At 45.1% G+C, this 17,118-nt stretch overlaps 1 protein-coding gene across 5 annotated transcripts in view; it reads left to right on the top strand.

Moving 5' to 3' along the window:
* Pus10 (pseudouridine synthase 10) overlaps positions 1-17,118 on the top strand; it is a 73,612-nt gene that overhangs the window by 46,000 nt on the left and 10,494 nt on the right. For all 5 annotated transcript variants that reach the window (XM_041669774.1, XM_041669771.1, XM_041669772.1 and 2 more), the window contains exons 7-15: positions 2,095-2,156; positions 2,625-2,670; positions 4,245-4,309; positions 6,824-6,909; positions 7,688-7,813; positions 11,141-11,197; positions 12,084-12,160; positions 12,247-12,302; positions 13,802-13,919. In XM_041669774.1, the coding sequence (XP_041525708.1) occupies positions 2,095-2,156; positions 2,625-2,670; positions 4,245-4,309; positions 6,824-6,909; positions 7,688-7,813; positions 11,141-11,197; positions 12,084-12,160; positions 12,247-12,302; positions 13,802-13,919 (693 nt within the window). The remainder of the gene's footprint in view (positions 1-2,094; positions 2,157-2,624; positions 2,671-4,244; positions 4,310-6,823; positions 6,910-7,687; positions 7,814-11,140; positions 11,198-12,083; positions 12,161-12,246; positions 12,303-13,801; positions 13,920-17,118) is intronic.

The following is a 17,118-nucleotide window of genomic DNA, read 5'->3' as shown; positions in this document are numbered from 1 at the left end:
ACAGGTTGTCTCTGTCTCTGTCTCTGTCTCTCTCTCTCTCTCACACACACACACACAGTTCTTTTTGAAAAGCTAAGCAAGTGTCAAATCAACTCCAGACTATTTATTTTTGTTTATTTGTGGCTAGTCTTGCTTTCAAATATGTAGACAGTTGGTATTCAGCGACAATGAAATGGGGTCCTTCTATAAGAGCTGGCGGTATCTCAAGTCCCTCTGTTTCTAGGCAGAGACTGCCTTTGAAACTAGGACAGCTGGCCACTTTTCCAATTCTAGAGAAGATCTGGCCTCCGTGGTGGGAATGGGCTGAAATCAGGACAGCTCAGCAGGCTGCCCTGTGTAAGCTTGGGTGAAGTCAGGCTTCAGTAGTACGTGCGCCTTGCTCACTTCACTAGAGCAAAGTTCCCTAAATGTTAGATATACCCCTACTCAAGTAAAGTCCCAGCACCACCCTCTAGAGCCATTCTAAATTATATACTCCATCTCCGGTAAACATAGTCCCTTTTGTGGTTTTGGCTTTTTGAGACAGGGTCTCATAGTTCAGGCTGGCTTTGAACTTACTATGTAGGTGAGAACACCTGAACTTTTGCCTCCCCCTCTCAAGTGGTGTGAGTGTCAGGACAAGAGCTATAAGCTGAATACTGAAAGAGGGAAGAGTAAAAATACCTCACAGATGGCTCGAAAAGGAAACGAAGTAATGAAAGTACTTTGGAAATTAGAGAAGTCATCAATGTAAGCTGTTCTTACCTCAAATTTCAGTTTTGAAGCAGATAATTTTAAAATTTACATACTGAGTCAGAGAACAGAAAGTGAGAGACAAAAGACTCAGTGATGTTGAGTAGATTCCAGCTGGTGTTCTTTAGTAGGAAACACTCAGTGCATCTTATTTTTATAATGCATATTAGAATAAGGAGCAAAACAGAAACCATTTATTATTATAATTCTAGAGAAGATAACGGGTTTGGTAAGGACCTAGAGGGCTCAGGGTAATAGAACCAAGGAGAAGACAGTTGGTATGTGGCATTCACAGCTTTTCCTTCAGTAGCAAACCTTGCTGGTTCTCTGCAGAGATAAGATATATCATATATATATATATATATATATAATGAAATTATTCACATACAGAAATACTTGCTGAAGCAATTGTTTAGTAGTAGGAATATTTTCTGTAACTTACCATCTCACGGTTCTCACAGCTGAAAGGTATTAACAGAACAGCTTTCCAAACATCTAATAAACATGGCGGGGAGGAGCACACCAAATGGCTTGTGATTCCACCCCGGTGGGATGGGATTGGAAAGCCATCTTGTACTAGATTGTTTTATAATTTGGAAGCATCACTTTTGAGGAAAGGGAAATTAAGAGCACTGGTTTAAAGAGTCAGATTCGAATACTTTAAGAATAAGCTGGAAGGCTGGGGATGGCTCAGCTGGTGTTTGCCACAGCATTGTTGGGACCTGAGTGAGGATTGCCAATGCCATGTAAAAGCCGAGCAGAGGTGGGTCTCAAGCTCGGCGACCTGCCAGCCCAGTTAATCAGAGAGACCCCATCTCAGGAAGAAGATGGTGAGGGGCTGAAATCCTCAGGCCTCCATGTTCATACACACACCGACACGCACACACGCACTCACACCCACGTGCACACACACACAGGCTTCATCCAGCATCCTTACAGATCTGAACCAAATGTTTTTGTCCTGCTAATAACTGGTCAGTAACGGAACGGAAGTTTTCTGGGGGTTTTAGTTATCTCTGTCCAGCTCTCCAGATTCTCACTTATCTTAATGTATCATTTGCCCAACAACACGTTGATTAAAAAACAGTTTGGGGAGGTTTGGATGGAGGAAAGGGAAGAGAGAAGTGTTGGGGTTATATTACAGTCTTCAAAACAAAACAGCCTAACCAGCTTTGGTAGTCCTGCTGGCGGCTGGGTTTAGAAGTCAAAGCAAAGCTAAAGCACCTCCTCCCACAGCTGCCTGCACACAGGCCTGCAGGCTGCGGTGTGTCTGAGCCAGTCCCTCGGAGTTACCTTACGTTGCCTTTCAGAAGCTCTTAATTTCCTTTTGCTCATTTAAAAACTCTTCTTTGTGATTTTTAGAGCTTGTTTGAAGTGAGTGTGGTCTTTGCTCATCCAGAAACAGATGAAGATTGCTGCTTCCTGTAAGTTGCCCCGTAAAACACAGTGTCAATTATGTAAAGTGTTGGTGCTTTTCTTTTTCATGAAGATGGTATTGTTTTTCTTTCTTGTGACTATTTCAGAACTTGTCATGCCTTACATTTAAAATGTTACCTCTCATAGAAGATTCCTCAGGAAAACCAGTGTAGCTCACAAATGCACACACACACATACAAACACACAAAATTATATATAATATGTAAATATAAAATGTATTTGAATTGTGTCTACCTAATATAAACTCATTAAACATATTTTTATTTATTTTTTTATTTATTTTAGATAGGGCCTCACTGTTTAGCCCTGACTGTCCTGGAACTCACTCTGTAGACCAGGCTGGCCTTGAACTCACAGAGATCCACTTGCTTCTGCCTCCCAAGTGCTGGGATTAAATGTGTGCACCACCAACTACGCCCGACTAAACTTTTATCTTAACTTGAATTTTATTTCAGAGGTGAAGTTTGCCCAGATTGTTTCAAACCAGCCAAGAACAAACAGGTAAGGGTTTCCCGTCTGAGCCTGCGCTGCGAGCGCGACAAGAGCTGCTCTGGAGAGGTTTCCATTGCGTTCATACATTGTTGTCCTCTGCATTTTAATTCTTTTGGGCTTTTGAGATAGCCTCGTTCAGGGTCGCCTGGAACTCACTGTATAAGCCGGTTTGTCCTGGAACTTGTAGCTGTGTAAGGGCCCCTTTGCAGGACTCCAATCCTGCCACACACTGCCCACCCTCAGCTGTTCTCTGAAACCACGTGGCAGGGCTCTGTGACCCCCTTGATCTCGCATCTTCTAAATGTACAGCAACAGTCTGTGTCTCTGCCAAGTTCTGCTGCCAGCTTGAGATGTCGCCTGGCTCCCTTGGCCCACGGTTGCATCAGCTTCTGTGCGCTGACCCTGGGGAAACATCCCATTGGCAGTTCCTTCAAGGAGCTGAGAACCACTTCAGTTAAGGTTTACTTTCTTCAAATGAATTTGAATCTTCACAAGATGGAACCTCCAGTGGGTAGGGTTTTGCCCTTAAGACACCTGTCTTATTGGCCAAGTGCTTGGCAGGAGGTTTTTCTTTGTCTCTTTAATAATTATAGCTGCTTTCTCAACTGAATGTTCTGTCTTGAAATTTCCTCTGCTGAACAGCTTAATCCATCACCGTTAATTTCAGCTGTGCTGAAATTCTTACATGGGATTACACATGAGAAAACACACCCCGGATGCCCCAGTCCAGTTTCACATGGAAGGTTTGTCCCATCCTGACCCTCGCGAGCCGGGCCAGTGCTTCCCACATTTCCCTCGGCATTCTTGTCTTTTCATCCACACCAGAACGGGCTATTAAGCTCTGCTTAGAGCATTCAGAGCCTCTACCCAGAATTCCAAACCCTTCCACTTCCTCCCTCCCCCAGTTCCAGAGGCTCAAGAACTCCGCGGTCAGGGTCCTCACAGAGCCGTGGCTGAAGCACTTGCTAATAATTATCTTGGTCAGTACAAACCTGGAGTCAGGTATCGGGGTAAGAACCTGAACCATCAGGGAAGCAGCCGGGCAGCCACCCGTGACTTCCTCGCTCTCTCCTTCCTCAGTCTAAAAGGGAGAATCTTTCTAAGCCCCACCCTACTCTCTCCTGGGTCTCTACACATCTTGGTCCTCCAAAAACATCTATGGCTAATTTTGGTCAGCTAGTAGTTAGCTCTGTCCAGTAAAGCAAACTTTATTGAGAGCCTCGGGAGTGTCTGCCTCAGTTCTTTGTCCTGTAGCTGTGATAAAATGCCCTGATGCAGGAGGACTTGGTGCACTGTACTGAACAGAAGGAGGAAGAGAGCTGGGCACAAGTCCACTACCCCTGTCTTCCTGTGTCTCCCTTGATCTGCCCACGCTGTTTTTATTACGGACATAGACAGAAAAGACCTGCAAATGCAGGCCAGGTACAGACCAGCACTAAGAGCACTTATGTTTGAATAACTTTCTTGGGACTATTAAGTATTTCTTGATTTTAAATATGTAGGATGATATAATTCCTCTAACTAGCTGTATTTTAGCTCTTGTCTAGATAAAATATCTTGTCTTTTTGTTTTACCCTATATAGTCAGTGTTCACCAGAATGGCGGTTTTGAAAGCTTTGAATAAGATAAAGGAAGAGGATTTCCTCACGTAAGTATAGAAATAAGGAGGCGCTGTGTAACTTTAGGAACAATGGGGTACTAGGGGCACAGGCACCCTGGACTGCCTCGTAGACGTCCTGGGTGTTGCCCAGCCGTGTGCATCTCAGTCCCCTGCTAGACCTAGAACAGCACCTGACGTGCGGCCGTAGCGGTAAATGTTTATCAAATGAACATTATGAATCGAGGAGGCCAGAGCGTGGCTCAGTCAGTGGTCAGTGCTTACCTGGCAGAGCTGAGAGGCCTGGGTTCAGTTCCCAGGACCAAAGCCCAAGCTTTTGAATTTGAGAGGAGGGTTTGATTTCCTTGCCTGGGTTTTCAGCTTAGTAATTTAGTGGTCCATGGGTCAAGAGCTGTACTGTTCCAGCCCACATCTGATCCTTTCTAGTGTGTCCATCCATCTCTCACACAGAAAGAGCACTGGCCACAGAGAAGGGAACCTGGGTTCAGATCCATTCTATAGTCCACATTGGGAACTCAGCTACATCAGCGTCTTCTTCTGAATCTCAGTGCTCTTTTCTAAAATATAAATTCTTAAAATATGTATAAATACAATAAGTTTTGTATTTTAATTATCAGTGTTATTTTTAAAAACCTAATTATTGTAATTTTCCTTCTAGAAAACCCTTGAATACATATCAAGCAATGACATCATGATGAGGGTTTCTTATCATTTATGAACTAAAAAGAAATGAGTCTCATGATGGAAATATTTTTATTAATCTTTGAAAAGTCAAAAATTTTTTATCTAGAAACTGGAGAGATGGTTGCGGTCCAGTCCCAGCTCCCACACACCAGCCGGGGATCTGATGGCCTCTTCTGACCTCTGTGGAAATCAGGCAGATGCATAGAGCACAGGCATAAATGCAGGCAAAACATCATACACATAAAGTTAAAGTTAAAAAGGATACTTCATATAAATGCCAGTTCTTGGATTTCTGAATGCTTTCATTGATAAGGCATCTTAGGAAATCATAGAAAAATTCCAAGCCACCTGTTTGGGGTTGATTCTGAATTTAATTATTTATAGGTAGCCTCCAGTTCTTGGCTGTGGAAATTCTAAATGGTGGACAGAGGATAAGTCGTTGCACCCCAACTTTCCACTTTTTCCTGTGTCACAGTTGAAATGGGAAGGAAGAGGGGGAAGTAGTGGAGGACCCCCACAGCAGGACAGACCCCCGGTGGGAGCAGTTACCCACTCAGTCCAGCTTTGCCCACGCAGTTAAACCTCATGCCAGGCAGCAGCCCGCGATCAGACAGAGCCGATGGTCGGAGAGCTAGAGGGGCGTCTGCTTTGTGTACGTGGATTTCCCCTCCTTCTGAAGGCTGTTAAAAATTGTCTGGGAAAGATCTCCTGACTGAAGGGCAATGTCCAAGCCCCAGTTTGCTTAGTGCCTCTGCTGTGTGTTAGAAGTGGCACTCCGGGGGCTGGAGTGTTGGCTCCGTGATTAAAAGCACTTGTTGCAAAGGACCTAGGCTTGATTCCCAGCACCTACATGGTGGTACGCTGCCTCTTTCAGCACCACCCACAAATCCGGTGCACAGATAAACATGTAGGCAAAACAGTTATTAAATCTTGGTGCTGGGTGATGGTGGGGCACGCCTTTAATCCCAACATTCAAGGGGCAGAGGCAGGTGGATCTCTGTGAGTTTGAGCCCAGGCTGGTCTACAGGACTATCCCCATAGCTACTGCCTTGTAAAAACCAATAAATAAATAAGCTAACAAATAAATAAACAAATCCCTGCCTTGCAGAAAAAACAATTAATAAGCAAGCAGATAAATAAATAAATAAATAAATAAGATAAAAATCTTTGTTTTGTTTGGTTTGGTTTTTGAGATAGGGTTTCTCTCTGTAACCCTGACTGTCCTGGAACTTGCTCTCTAGACTAGGCTGGCCTTGAACACAGAGAACCTCTGCTGCTGGAGTACCGGGATTAAAGGCGTGTGCCACCACTGCCTGGCATCATAAAAATAAATCTTAGAGAGAGGGGTGGTCCTCTGCAGCTGCCATGGTAACTTAGGCCTGTAATCCTGGACCTCAGGAGGCTGGGGCAAATGAATTGTGGCCGGACTGTGCAGCATAGTGAGCTCCAGACCAACCTGGGACACAGGGAGAGACACCCCCCCCCCCCCAGAATAAACAGAGTGCAGGGACTGGAGGATGGCCCAGTGGTTAGGAGCACTGGCTGCTTCTTCAGAGGACCTGGATCCAATTCCCAGGATCAATGGCAGTTTCTGGTCTCCATAGACACTACACACGGGGTACGCAGACACACATGCAGGCAAAATATCCTTACACATAAAACAAAAAGTCTTTTAAACAAAACAGTAAATTTTGAAAAGTAGTAAAGACCTGAAGGGCGCTATTTGCTTTAAAACTTGAAGGAGGGGAGAGGTATAGTCCTTGGGGCTCAAGTTCTGCGTTTCTTGGACAATGTAGATTCATCTGTTTGGTGATACATGTCTCAAGTATTAGTGTCCATAAAATTTTCTCTGTTTCGCAGGCAGTTTCCTTGTCCTCCAGACTCACCGAAGACTGTGTGCACTGTCCTGGAAATGGAATGCACTCACGGCGCTGTTTTTGTTGCTGGTAACTATCTCATCTGGAATGTCCACGTCCTGTCAGCCCCTTCCTGAGCGTGTCCGCGCCTGCTCTCTGGCTGCTCTCCCGCTCTGATGCAGAGCAAACCAGGCAGAGGGTGCTCAGTCAGCTGGGAAACAGACTTCAGAGAACTAATGTTACTGTGCTCTCTCTGATTAAACACTTGGCCTTATCCAGACTTTCCTGATTGCTGTACCGCAGGCAGGTTTTTGTTGTGTTTTAAAAGCTAGAGTTGCCTCATAGTGAAAGCTTGAAAGAGGTCGCTCCGCAGTCCTAACCGCCTCCTCGGGCAGTGGCAGCGGCGTTCTCTTATTCATAAGGCAGTGAGTCACAATGTGTTAGGGAGTTTTTTGTTTGTTTTTTTAACTTACAAATTCTTAAACTTTTCACAAATTTAATTCCCTGTAATACATCATCACCAATGACCATTATATTTAAATTATTATTAGTAATCTGTAAAAGCAAGTTTTTTTTTGATTGTTGTGTTCCACAATATCATCTGACTTTTCTAGTCAGTCAAATTATTAAATCATTTCGCTCATTTACTACCCTGTCTCTGTGTTTTTAAGGTACCTATTCTATTATTACTTTAAACCTTATTTAACCATCTCCATGTCTATGTTATGGCTTCCCAATTAGACTGTTTCTTAGTTAAAGGCCTCATTTTCTATCCTAGCATGTAGAACATCAAGCTTACTAAATTCTCCTTTTACCCTAATCTGTTGACCACAGCATTCAGTCCAGCTAGCTGATGTTTCTTTGGCAGGCAGATATAATAAATACTCCAGGAATCTACCACAAACTCCTTGGATAATTGATGGAGAAAGGAAAATGGAATCTTCGGTGGAAGAATTAATTTCAGATCATCTCTTGGCTGTATTCAAAGCAGAGAGTAAGTGCTCGTGTTTTACATACGTTGTTATTCATGAGTACATCCCTTGGTGGCTCCAGGAGAGATTGCTCTATTTAGTCAGTCATTCCCTAGAACAGGCTCCCTGGCCAGGCTTCTTCCCCAGAGCAGGCATCATCATTATCGGGATTTGGGGCTCAGACTAGATTTAGTCCAGATACCCAAGGGTGACTGCTCTCTCCTGGGGAACTCAGAACAACCAAGATTGCTTTAGACAAATGCACAAAGCCCTAACCGTGGCACTCCTCAGCCATAGATTCTAAGGGGAAATAGGGAGAAGTTGTGACGTTTATGTCCGGTGCTTGTTCAGGAGTAGTTAGCTGGTTTCTGCCCTGACCTATGGAGTGATTGAGATTGAAGTTCATGACTTAGAGAAACCATCTTATCGAGGTTTTTATGGTGTGTATTGTGCTTTAATTTCCCGTTGATGAGTCAGGCCTGAGGAAGCTTATGTTCTCCTTGTCTCAACAGGCCTGTAAATCAAAGGCAGTGTCTAGTAAAGTCTGTCGCTTTATGTGGGATATAGAAGGAGAAAAACTGTGGGCAGTGGGCAGTGCCAGCCATTAGAGCGGGGCTTCTGGCACAGTAGAGTCTTCTATGGACCAGCTCGACACTCCCTTTCTCTGTGAGAAACGCTGAGGAACACGCTCTAAGTCAGGCCGAGGTCTAGATAGGCAATGGCTGTCCCTGCTGACTTGTTAGGAAGAAAGGATTACTAGACCGCATCTCCTTCATGATTTACTGTCTGTCAAGGATGAGCTTCCCCTTTGTTCTTTATTATTTTTTACTTATGTTTCTGTGTTGGTTCCTGCACACGAGTGTAGATGTCTGTGGGTCCCTGGGATCTGGAGTTTCTAGAGGCTTGTGAGCTTATGTGAGTGTTGAAAACTGGACTCACGTCCCCTGCAAGAGCAGAGCGGTCGTAACTGCTGACCCAGCTGTCCAGCCACTCCCACCTTTAAAGGCTTATGCAAATTGTTTCCTTCTGTGTATGCCTGCACATGGGTGTGCATCTGGAGGCCAGAGGGCAACGCGGGGTGTCTTCCTCAGTTGCTTTCCCCCTCACTTTGTGAGACAAAGCACACTGAACCTGGAGCTCCCTGAGTTGGCTAGACCGGCTAGACAGTGAGGTCCAGGGGTCTGCTTGTAGTCCCCATACCCAGCAAATAGGGTACAGATGCGTGTTCTCACCCTCACTTCACTTTCTTTTCTAAAAGATTTTCATTTTTAAACCATGTAGTGTGTGTGGGTGGGGAGGCAAGCACATGAATTGCTGTGCTTATGGGGGATAAGAGCATTCTGTCCCCAGGAGCGGGAGTGCTAGGTGTTCAAGAGCAGCAAGCTCTTATTGTTAAGCCAAACCTCCAGCTAGACTCCTGGTGCTTACACAGGAGCTGGTCCGGGCACTAGACTCCTGGTGCTTACACAGGAGCTGGTCCGGGCACTAGACTCCTGGTGCTTACACAGGAGACATGTGACTCAACTGTTCCCCTATCTGACATGAATGATTTTCTGAACGGAGGAAAAGACTCTGTGGCATTGCTATGAACTTTTACCTATTTAATATCTGCGAGCTGCTACTTTTTTCTGAAGACTTGAAAATAAGCTCACTGTAAAAGCATCTCTCAGGCTGAAGATGTGCACTAGGTTCTGGCTTTATTCCATAGCACTGCACCAAAAGAAAAGAGTAAAGAACCCTTGCTTAATGTTTTGTTTGTGTGTTTGGAGCGGGGTGGCGAGGGTGGGGGGGTAGGGGACGGTTGGCAGGGCTGCCTCACTTTCTTTCTTTGAGAATTCAGGGATCTTCAGTTTGGACTATTTAGGTCCCAGAGAAGACAGAATGCCTGTATTCACAAACACATCACACACATGTGTACACACATAGAATAAAGGGTGAAAAATAGGATTGTGCTCATAGTGCAGGAATGTTCTTACATTGTTTCCTGCCCTGTGTCTACATTGTCACGTTATACTCTCTAATTCTCCTTAATCGGTGACTCCGGGGGCGAGGACTGTGCTGCCTGTTTACCTGTCTCCAGCATCAAGCACGGCACACTGCCGCATTACACATCCTGACCGAGCACCAACGCTCTTGTGGCCCAGAACCCTTCTGTCCTCCTTCCTCTTTGTTCAGAGACCTTCAGTGTCATCACTGTACAGACCACAGGGTTCCCAAAGCTTCCCAGCCCCTCCCAGCCCTTGAGCTGAGCTCCACTGCCGAAGTTAGGTGGTTCTGGTGTCAGTGCCTGTCCTCCAGCCTTGTAACCTGGACATTAGGTGGTTCTGGTGTCAGTACCTGTCCTCCAGCCTTGTAACCTGGACATTAGGTGGTTCTGGTGTCAGTGCCTGTCCTCCAGCCTTGTAACCTGGACATTAGGTGGTTCTGGTGTCAGTGCCTGTCCTCCAGCCTTGTAACCTGGTGGTTAGGAGGTTCTGGTGTCAGAGTGCCTAGCCTCTAGCCTCGCTACCAGATCTTCATTTCTTACTCTGATGTGACTTTTGGCAATGGATTCCTCCTGCTGGTCTCACCTTCCTTAAGAGGAAGATGAAGACAGTGCCAGTGACAACCTGTCCTAAAGCTCTTGGAGCAATGCCTGCTCGTGTTTGCTGTGGCGACAAAGCCTTTGCCGGATCTCTATCTCTGCATCTCTGTCTGTTTTCCCTGTCTGACATCCTCAGCATTTGATCTGTGCTGATAAATTCATCCTGGATTGTACAGCAGCTTTAACATGGCCGCATGTAGGGTTTGGTTATATAATTAATTTGCTATTTAAAGGTCAGACCTTTCTTCTCTCACTTTTTTATAGAGTTTAATTTTAACATGATTGTTCCTATTGTTATGCTTGCTTACTTTAAAGAACAAAGGCCAAGTTTTTGCCACAAGCCAGTGGCCAGGGAGGTGGGCCTTGCTTCCAGCTTTGCCTTTCTATGATGGGGGTATAGATGCTGGTTAAACCCTGGCTTTGACGTCAGACATATATAGCTCTGCCATTGGATTATTGGACCCTGGGAATATTACCTAAGTCTATGAAGCAACAATATTCATTTGTTTACTGCTTCATGAAGTTATAATAAAGATGAAATGATGTGTGTGTGTGTGTGTGATTTTACCCCAGTACCTGCCATATATTGAGTAGTACTTATTATTGTCATTGCTGTTTTTAGCCAAAGTTGAGATTAGAGATAGGTGGTCTTTATCCCATGGATTGCTGGGACCACGAGATCGTCAGTTGGATTCCTGCCAGTGATTGGAACAAAGTATACTAGGGCTGCTATCTCTCATCTTTTCTCTTGTTCTGCTTCTTACAGGTTTTAATTTCTCATCCTCTGGAAGAGAAGACGTAGACGTGAGAACGTTAGGGAATGGTAAGACGGCGTCAGCACCACCTGACCTGAGCCAGCTACTGCTGAGCCCCCGTGTGTATGTGTGGGGGGATGACCATGTGGGTTGTGCGGTCACTTCTGTAGACTGAATTATGTCTGAGCAGCAGACATCTCTTCAGAGATGCCCTTATCACAGGCCTGGAAGCTGGAATGGATTTGCATGCTCATGAAGAAGGAAACAGTTTTTTTCCCTTAAAGTTTACTAGTTACTCCATTTAAGAACTTTTCAGACCAGTTAGTGGTGGCCCATGCCTTGGGTGGCAGAAGCAGGCAGATCTCTGAGTTCGAGGCCAGCCTGGTCTACAGAGCGAGTTCCAGTACAGCCAGGGCTTTATTGAGACCCTGTCTCGAAAAACAAACAAAGAATATCTCAAAAATTACCAGTTCTTTATTTGGAAATGATTCTTCTCTTTTAACCTTCATTCCTCGTTCTTATTTTATCTTGTTGAGTTATAAGAAAGATAATGAGAATTAATTCTGAGCTGCTTGATGCTCAGTTGTTCCATGTCACTAGTAGATTAGCTGGGACAGTGGATCTCACCTTGTTATATCTGGGCATTGCTCTCCGTGACAATGTTAGTTCCATTCATGTAAGCAACTTAATTAGTGGTTATTTAAATTTTATTAACACAGGCTTGTGTGTGGACCTCTGGGAAGGCAATCATTTCACACAGCAACCTTCCTGCTGCAGTCCCCCCAAAGCCCCTTTACCCGTTCACACATCCCCTCCTCCCCCAGATAGAGTCATGCCACTAAACTTTCAGTCCCCTAGAGCTCAGCCCCTATCTCACACCTCCTGCCTCCCCCCCCCCCCCCAATGCTAACTCCGTCAACACGTTTCTGTTTCGTGGTGGGCGTGTGCTGCCAGGAAGGCCGTTTGCAGTGGAGCTGCTGAATCCTCACAGAGTTCGTTTCACTTCTCAAGAAGTTAAGGAGCTCCAGCAGGTGAGCACTTGTATGGGGTACTGTGTCTGTGCAGTCCCGTGACTGAACCGTAGGTGATCATTGTTGTTCCTTCTCTGCTGCTACAGAAGATTAATAAGGCATCTGACAAAATCCAAGTACGTGATTTGCAGCTCGTCACCAGGTGAGGATGGCTGTGCTGGAGATTCCAGAAGGGAAGCTCTCATAGATCATATATTTGGTAAGGGAATTGCATACTGAATATATTAAGAAAAAAAATCTAACCCCAATTAAGAAATGGGAAAATGATTATGTAGACATTTCTCCAAAGAGGACGTGTGTGTCGTCCAGGAACGTGAAATGGTGCCCACAACTTACACTAGGGCCGTGCAGGTCAGAGCCGCGGTGAGCGGGACGTCCCGTTCACACCCACGCGGATGGCAGTCGGCAGAGAGAAAATAACAAGTGCTGGCAAGGGCACAGAGAAAGTGCCCTGTGCATTGCTAACGGGGCTGAAAGTGTAGCTCACACGGCTGTTGACAGTAGTGTCTGCACAGGGCAGAGAAGTAGCAGTGGATGTGCAAGCCTGTAATTCTAATTGGGAGGCTAAGGCAGGAAGGTTGAATTCAGGGCTATCCTTAGCCAGATAGTGAATTTGAGGCCAGCCTGAGTTACATAAGACTTATATCAAGTCAAGTCAAATTAAAAAAAAAAAAAGTAAAGAAGATACCACTTGTCTACCTATAGAAAAACACAACGTGAATTATCCCTTCTTGTCCTTGGAAGATTGTTCCAGGACTTGCATGGACACCCGACACTGCAGATAATGCTGACTTTTATAAATAGTGTGCTTTTCCTGTACATAACTGATGAAAAGGTTTAACTAAAAAAACTGAGCACAAATCAGGACCAAAGAGAGCACAGACTGGTCCTGGGTTCAGTTCCCAGCACACACGGTGACTCACAACCTATAACTCGAGCTCCAGGGGATCTGACTCCCTTGTTGGACATCCAAGGACACCAGACACTCATGTGACATACATACATACATACAAGCACTCATGCATACACATAAAATAAAAATAAATCTTAAAAAACATAAAAATAGTAACTAATAATAAAACAGGACAATATTTTTAAAAGGTAAGCATCAATTGCCTATTTTTAAGTTTTTTTACATAATATTTTTAGTCGGAGGTTGACAGCAGACAAAGTGAATTCATGGCTAAGGGGAACCTACTACTTGCCCCCCTGCTGTGGTATGATTTGCTTGTTTGCTTTGTTTTTCTTTGAAAATGAAGAGGTGTGGAGTAATGAGTCTCACTGCCCCAGAGACGCACCTTGACTTGGCAGCATTATGAAGTGGCAGGAGCCACTCACCACTCTGTAGTTGTACCTGGTAGGAAATGATATAGATAAAGTCAGGTAGTGATGGATCATCTTGGGCTTGGGAAAGGAATGGGAAGAAAGTGCTAATGTGTGTGAGGGTCCTTCTGGGGGCAGTGGAAGTGTTGGAAGTTAGATGATGCCAGATGCGTAGCTCCAGAAACAATAAAATTCATAGCTGGGGGAATATATGCAGGTTATACCTCAGCAAGCTGTTGGAAGGGAGCAGAGATCTGGGACAAGGTTTGCGTGTATTTTCTGGGTTGAGACAAACTTTCCTTTGTTGCTGGTATTTAGAGAGGCCATAGGGTATATGAAGGAAGGTGAAGAAGGGAAGACCAAGACCTACAGTGCCTTGATCTGGACGAATAAAGCCATACAGAAGAACGACATTGGATTCCTAAATGACCTCAAGGTACTTTCCCCATGGCTCTGGTTTGTTTTATTTTTCTTCTGCATATTAAAAAGCCCATGTCTTCATGTTTATTACCAGCAAGCCATAGTACCTGGCCTTTGGGTCTGGTGACGTGCATTCAAATTCTGGCTTTCCAGTTCACTGGAAAACTCTTTGGAGAAGCAGGGTTTCAATGGGCGGTGGTGGCACACCTTTAATCCCAGCACTCGGGAGGCAGAGACAGGTGGATCTCTGTGTTCGAGGCCAGCCTGGTCTACAGAGTGAGTACCAGGTCAGTCAGGGCTACACAGAGAAACCCTGTCTTAAAAAACAAAACAATAGCAACACACAAAACAACAACAAGAAGAAGCAGCCGTGTTGCATGCTGCTGATTCTGAGGACGGACTCGTGGGGTTAAACCCTGGGTCTGCATCATAGTTGTGCAACTCTGGACAAACTCCTGACCTATGCTTCATCTGTGAAATTAGTGTAGAAAAACTAATTTAGTTCAATTGTACGAAGTATTTCAAATGGTATCAACCACATAGAAAATGCCCAGTAGTGCTATTATATTTGGTTATCTGTAAGAATTAAATATACAATAAATTTATTTTATAGAATTGATGCTAAAATTATATACATGAATGAATAAAATGTAATGATTCTATGAAGCACATGCATTTTGTGAGCATGCGACTGTAAAGGACCTGCTTGTTCTGTTGGCTGGTTCTCGTCTCTCTCCTGTAAAGACAGTCCCTGTGGGTAAGAGCTTGTGTGTGCAAGCATGAGGACCCGAGTCTGGATCTCAGCTTCATGTTAGAACCAGGCATGGTCATGTGTGCCTTAACCCCAGCACGACACCCGTGGTCCTAGCTCTTTTGAATACACCACACAGACACAGAGGGAGGGAGGGAGGGAGGGAGGGAGGGAGGGAGAACTCAAATGCAAAGATTGGGTGAGCATAAATGAGCACAAAAATTTATATTAAGTTGTCTGTATGATGGAGTTTTACTACCCAGGTCTTTAAAATTATGTGGAGAGCTGGGAGTGGTGGCTCAGAAGATGAAGGCAGAGGACCACAAGTGTGAGGCCCCTGGGAAATACAGCAAGACCCTATCTCAGAGAGCAAATTGTTTAAAGTGATACTTGTTAACATGGGGAAAATGCTCTCCTGAGTGCTAAGGGGAAAGCTTTAAGAATAAGTAGAGGGCCATGCCTTGTGATTTCAGCACATCCGGGTGTGCTGTGTGTACACACACGTGTGGCCTTGTGATTTCAGCACATCCGGGTGTGCTGTGTGTACGCACACGTGTGGCTTTGTGATTCAGCACATCCGGGTGTGCTGTGTGTACACACACGTGTGGCTTTGTGATTTCAGCACATCCGGGTGTGCTGTGTGTACACACACGTGTGGCTTTGTGATTTCAGCACATCCGGGTGTGCTGTGTATACACACACGTGTGGCTTTGCGGAAAACAATGTGGCAGAAGTTCTCATGGTTCACATTTAGTCGTGAAAAACATAGTTGTGAATAGATAAAAAATGGATAAAAGATCTGAATAGACGATTGAAAAGGACAACTCCAAATGTCCAAGAATCATCTGGAGTGCTGCCCCACCTCCAGGACAAAGTAATACATGACATTGCTCTGTCCCCTTAAACCAGAAAAGCAGCTGGAGGGTCTGGTCGAGAGGGAGGGGAGCTGAAGACACCGAAAGTGTTTCAGACTGGGAAGGCAGCCGCAGTGACTGAAAACGAAGGCTGTACCGATGTACCCGCCCTGGCTGTTGACAGCCTCGCTGCAGGGGTATGACTCTGTGTAAGGCTATGCGTGAAAGGAGGTTTTCTGACTTTGCTCAGAGTGTCAGAATCAACAAGGACAAAGCTGGAAGGAAAATGACATTAGCTGGATATAGTGGCAGTGCTCATAAAGGATGAGTTCAGGACCAGCCTGGGTCATGTGGTAAGACAAACGAACAGAAAACTTGGATGAGCTAGTGGTAGAATGAGCAAGCTTCTTGTAGCTATTAAAAATAAAACTAGAAGCAGGGTCAGTGTGTGGCTGTACATATCAGACATGTTGGGGAAAGGCATGCAGGGTCTGAATCTGACTCAGGAGGCAGAAGTGAAGTGACAGATGGCGGTGTTGCAGGGACAGCACACGCGGCTTGTCCCCTGGGGACGCCTGTCACCCCCACAGGCTTGGTGCTTCTGCCTAGGGCCTTTGGGAGGGGAGTTGGGGTTCGTTTCGTTTTAACTGACCTCAGGCTCACAGTGTATCCACCTCCTGAGTGCTGGGTTCCAGGTGTGTGTCACCAAAGGGCTGAACCCAGGGGCATCATGCCTGCTCTTCATGCGCTGTGCCAAACGAGCTACATCTCCAGCCCCAGGTAAGCAGATACAATACAGACATACATCTATGGACTTTGTAAAATCATATATTCTGTCTTAGATGTATAAATCAGCTGGATATGATGGTGTTTGTCTTTAATCCCAGCACTCAGGAAGACAGATCTGAAGTCAAAGCCAGCTGGGTCTACATAGTGAGATCCTGTCTTTAAAAAAAAAAAAAGAAACAAAAAACTCACCGAAATTGTAGATGCTCATTTAGAATGCTACTAAAAAAGAAATTCATTTTTATAAAAGGGGGGGGGGCGTGTTGCAGGCTGGCATTGAGGCTCAGTGAAAAATAAATCCATTAAAGATAGATTCAACGGCTGGGGATGTGGCTCAGTGGCACAGTGCTTGATGCAGGCCCTGTGTTTGGTTCCCAGCACTGCTCAAACAAAACAAAAAAAAGTGTAGTTTGGGGCTTACCATAGATCTAACTAAAAAGTAACCTAGAGAGGTGATCTTATAGGGGCATAGGAAGTGGTAAGAGACCACTCCCAGACACACTTGCTGGGCTTGGTTGGTTTCTAGTAACACTGTTATAGTTTATAAAATTCCCATTGGCTTAGAGATGAAAGCCGAGTTACTTCTCTATTCTGAGAAAAAGACTGCAGCAGGTTTGCTGCTTGCTGCCTCTTTTTAAAGGGCAGCCTACTTCTAAGGAAAACCTGTGCTTGTGTGTGCTTCTGAAAATTCAGCAGTGTGGGATAGTGCAGCACAGAGCTGAGAGTGGGCGGGATGGTTTCCTTCTGTGGTCTAGAAAGCAGACCACAAAGGACACACGGGCCTGTGTCCTGTGGAGTGCTATGTTAATGGCCCTGCTGGTGGG

This window comes from Microtus oregoni, unplaced genomic scaffold, assembly GCF_018167655.1.
Source record: "Microtus oregoni isolate MIOR12 unplaced genomic scaffold, Mior012 000019F_ref0000042, whole genome shotgun sequence".
In the NCBI taxonomy this organism is placed as follows: domain Eukaryota; kingdom Metazoa; phylum Chordata; class Mammalia; order Rodentia; family Cricetidae; genus Microtus; species Microtus oregoni.
This window is presented reverse-complemented; position numbering and strand designations above follow the sequence as displayed.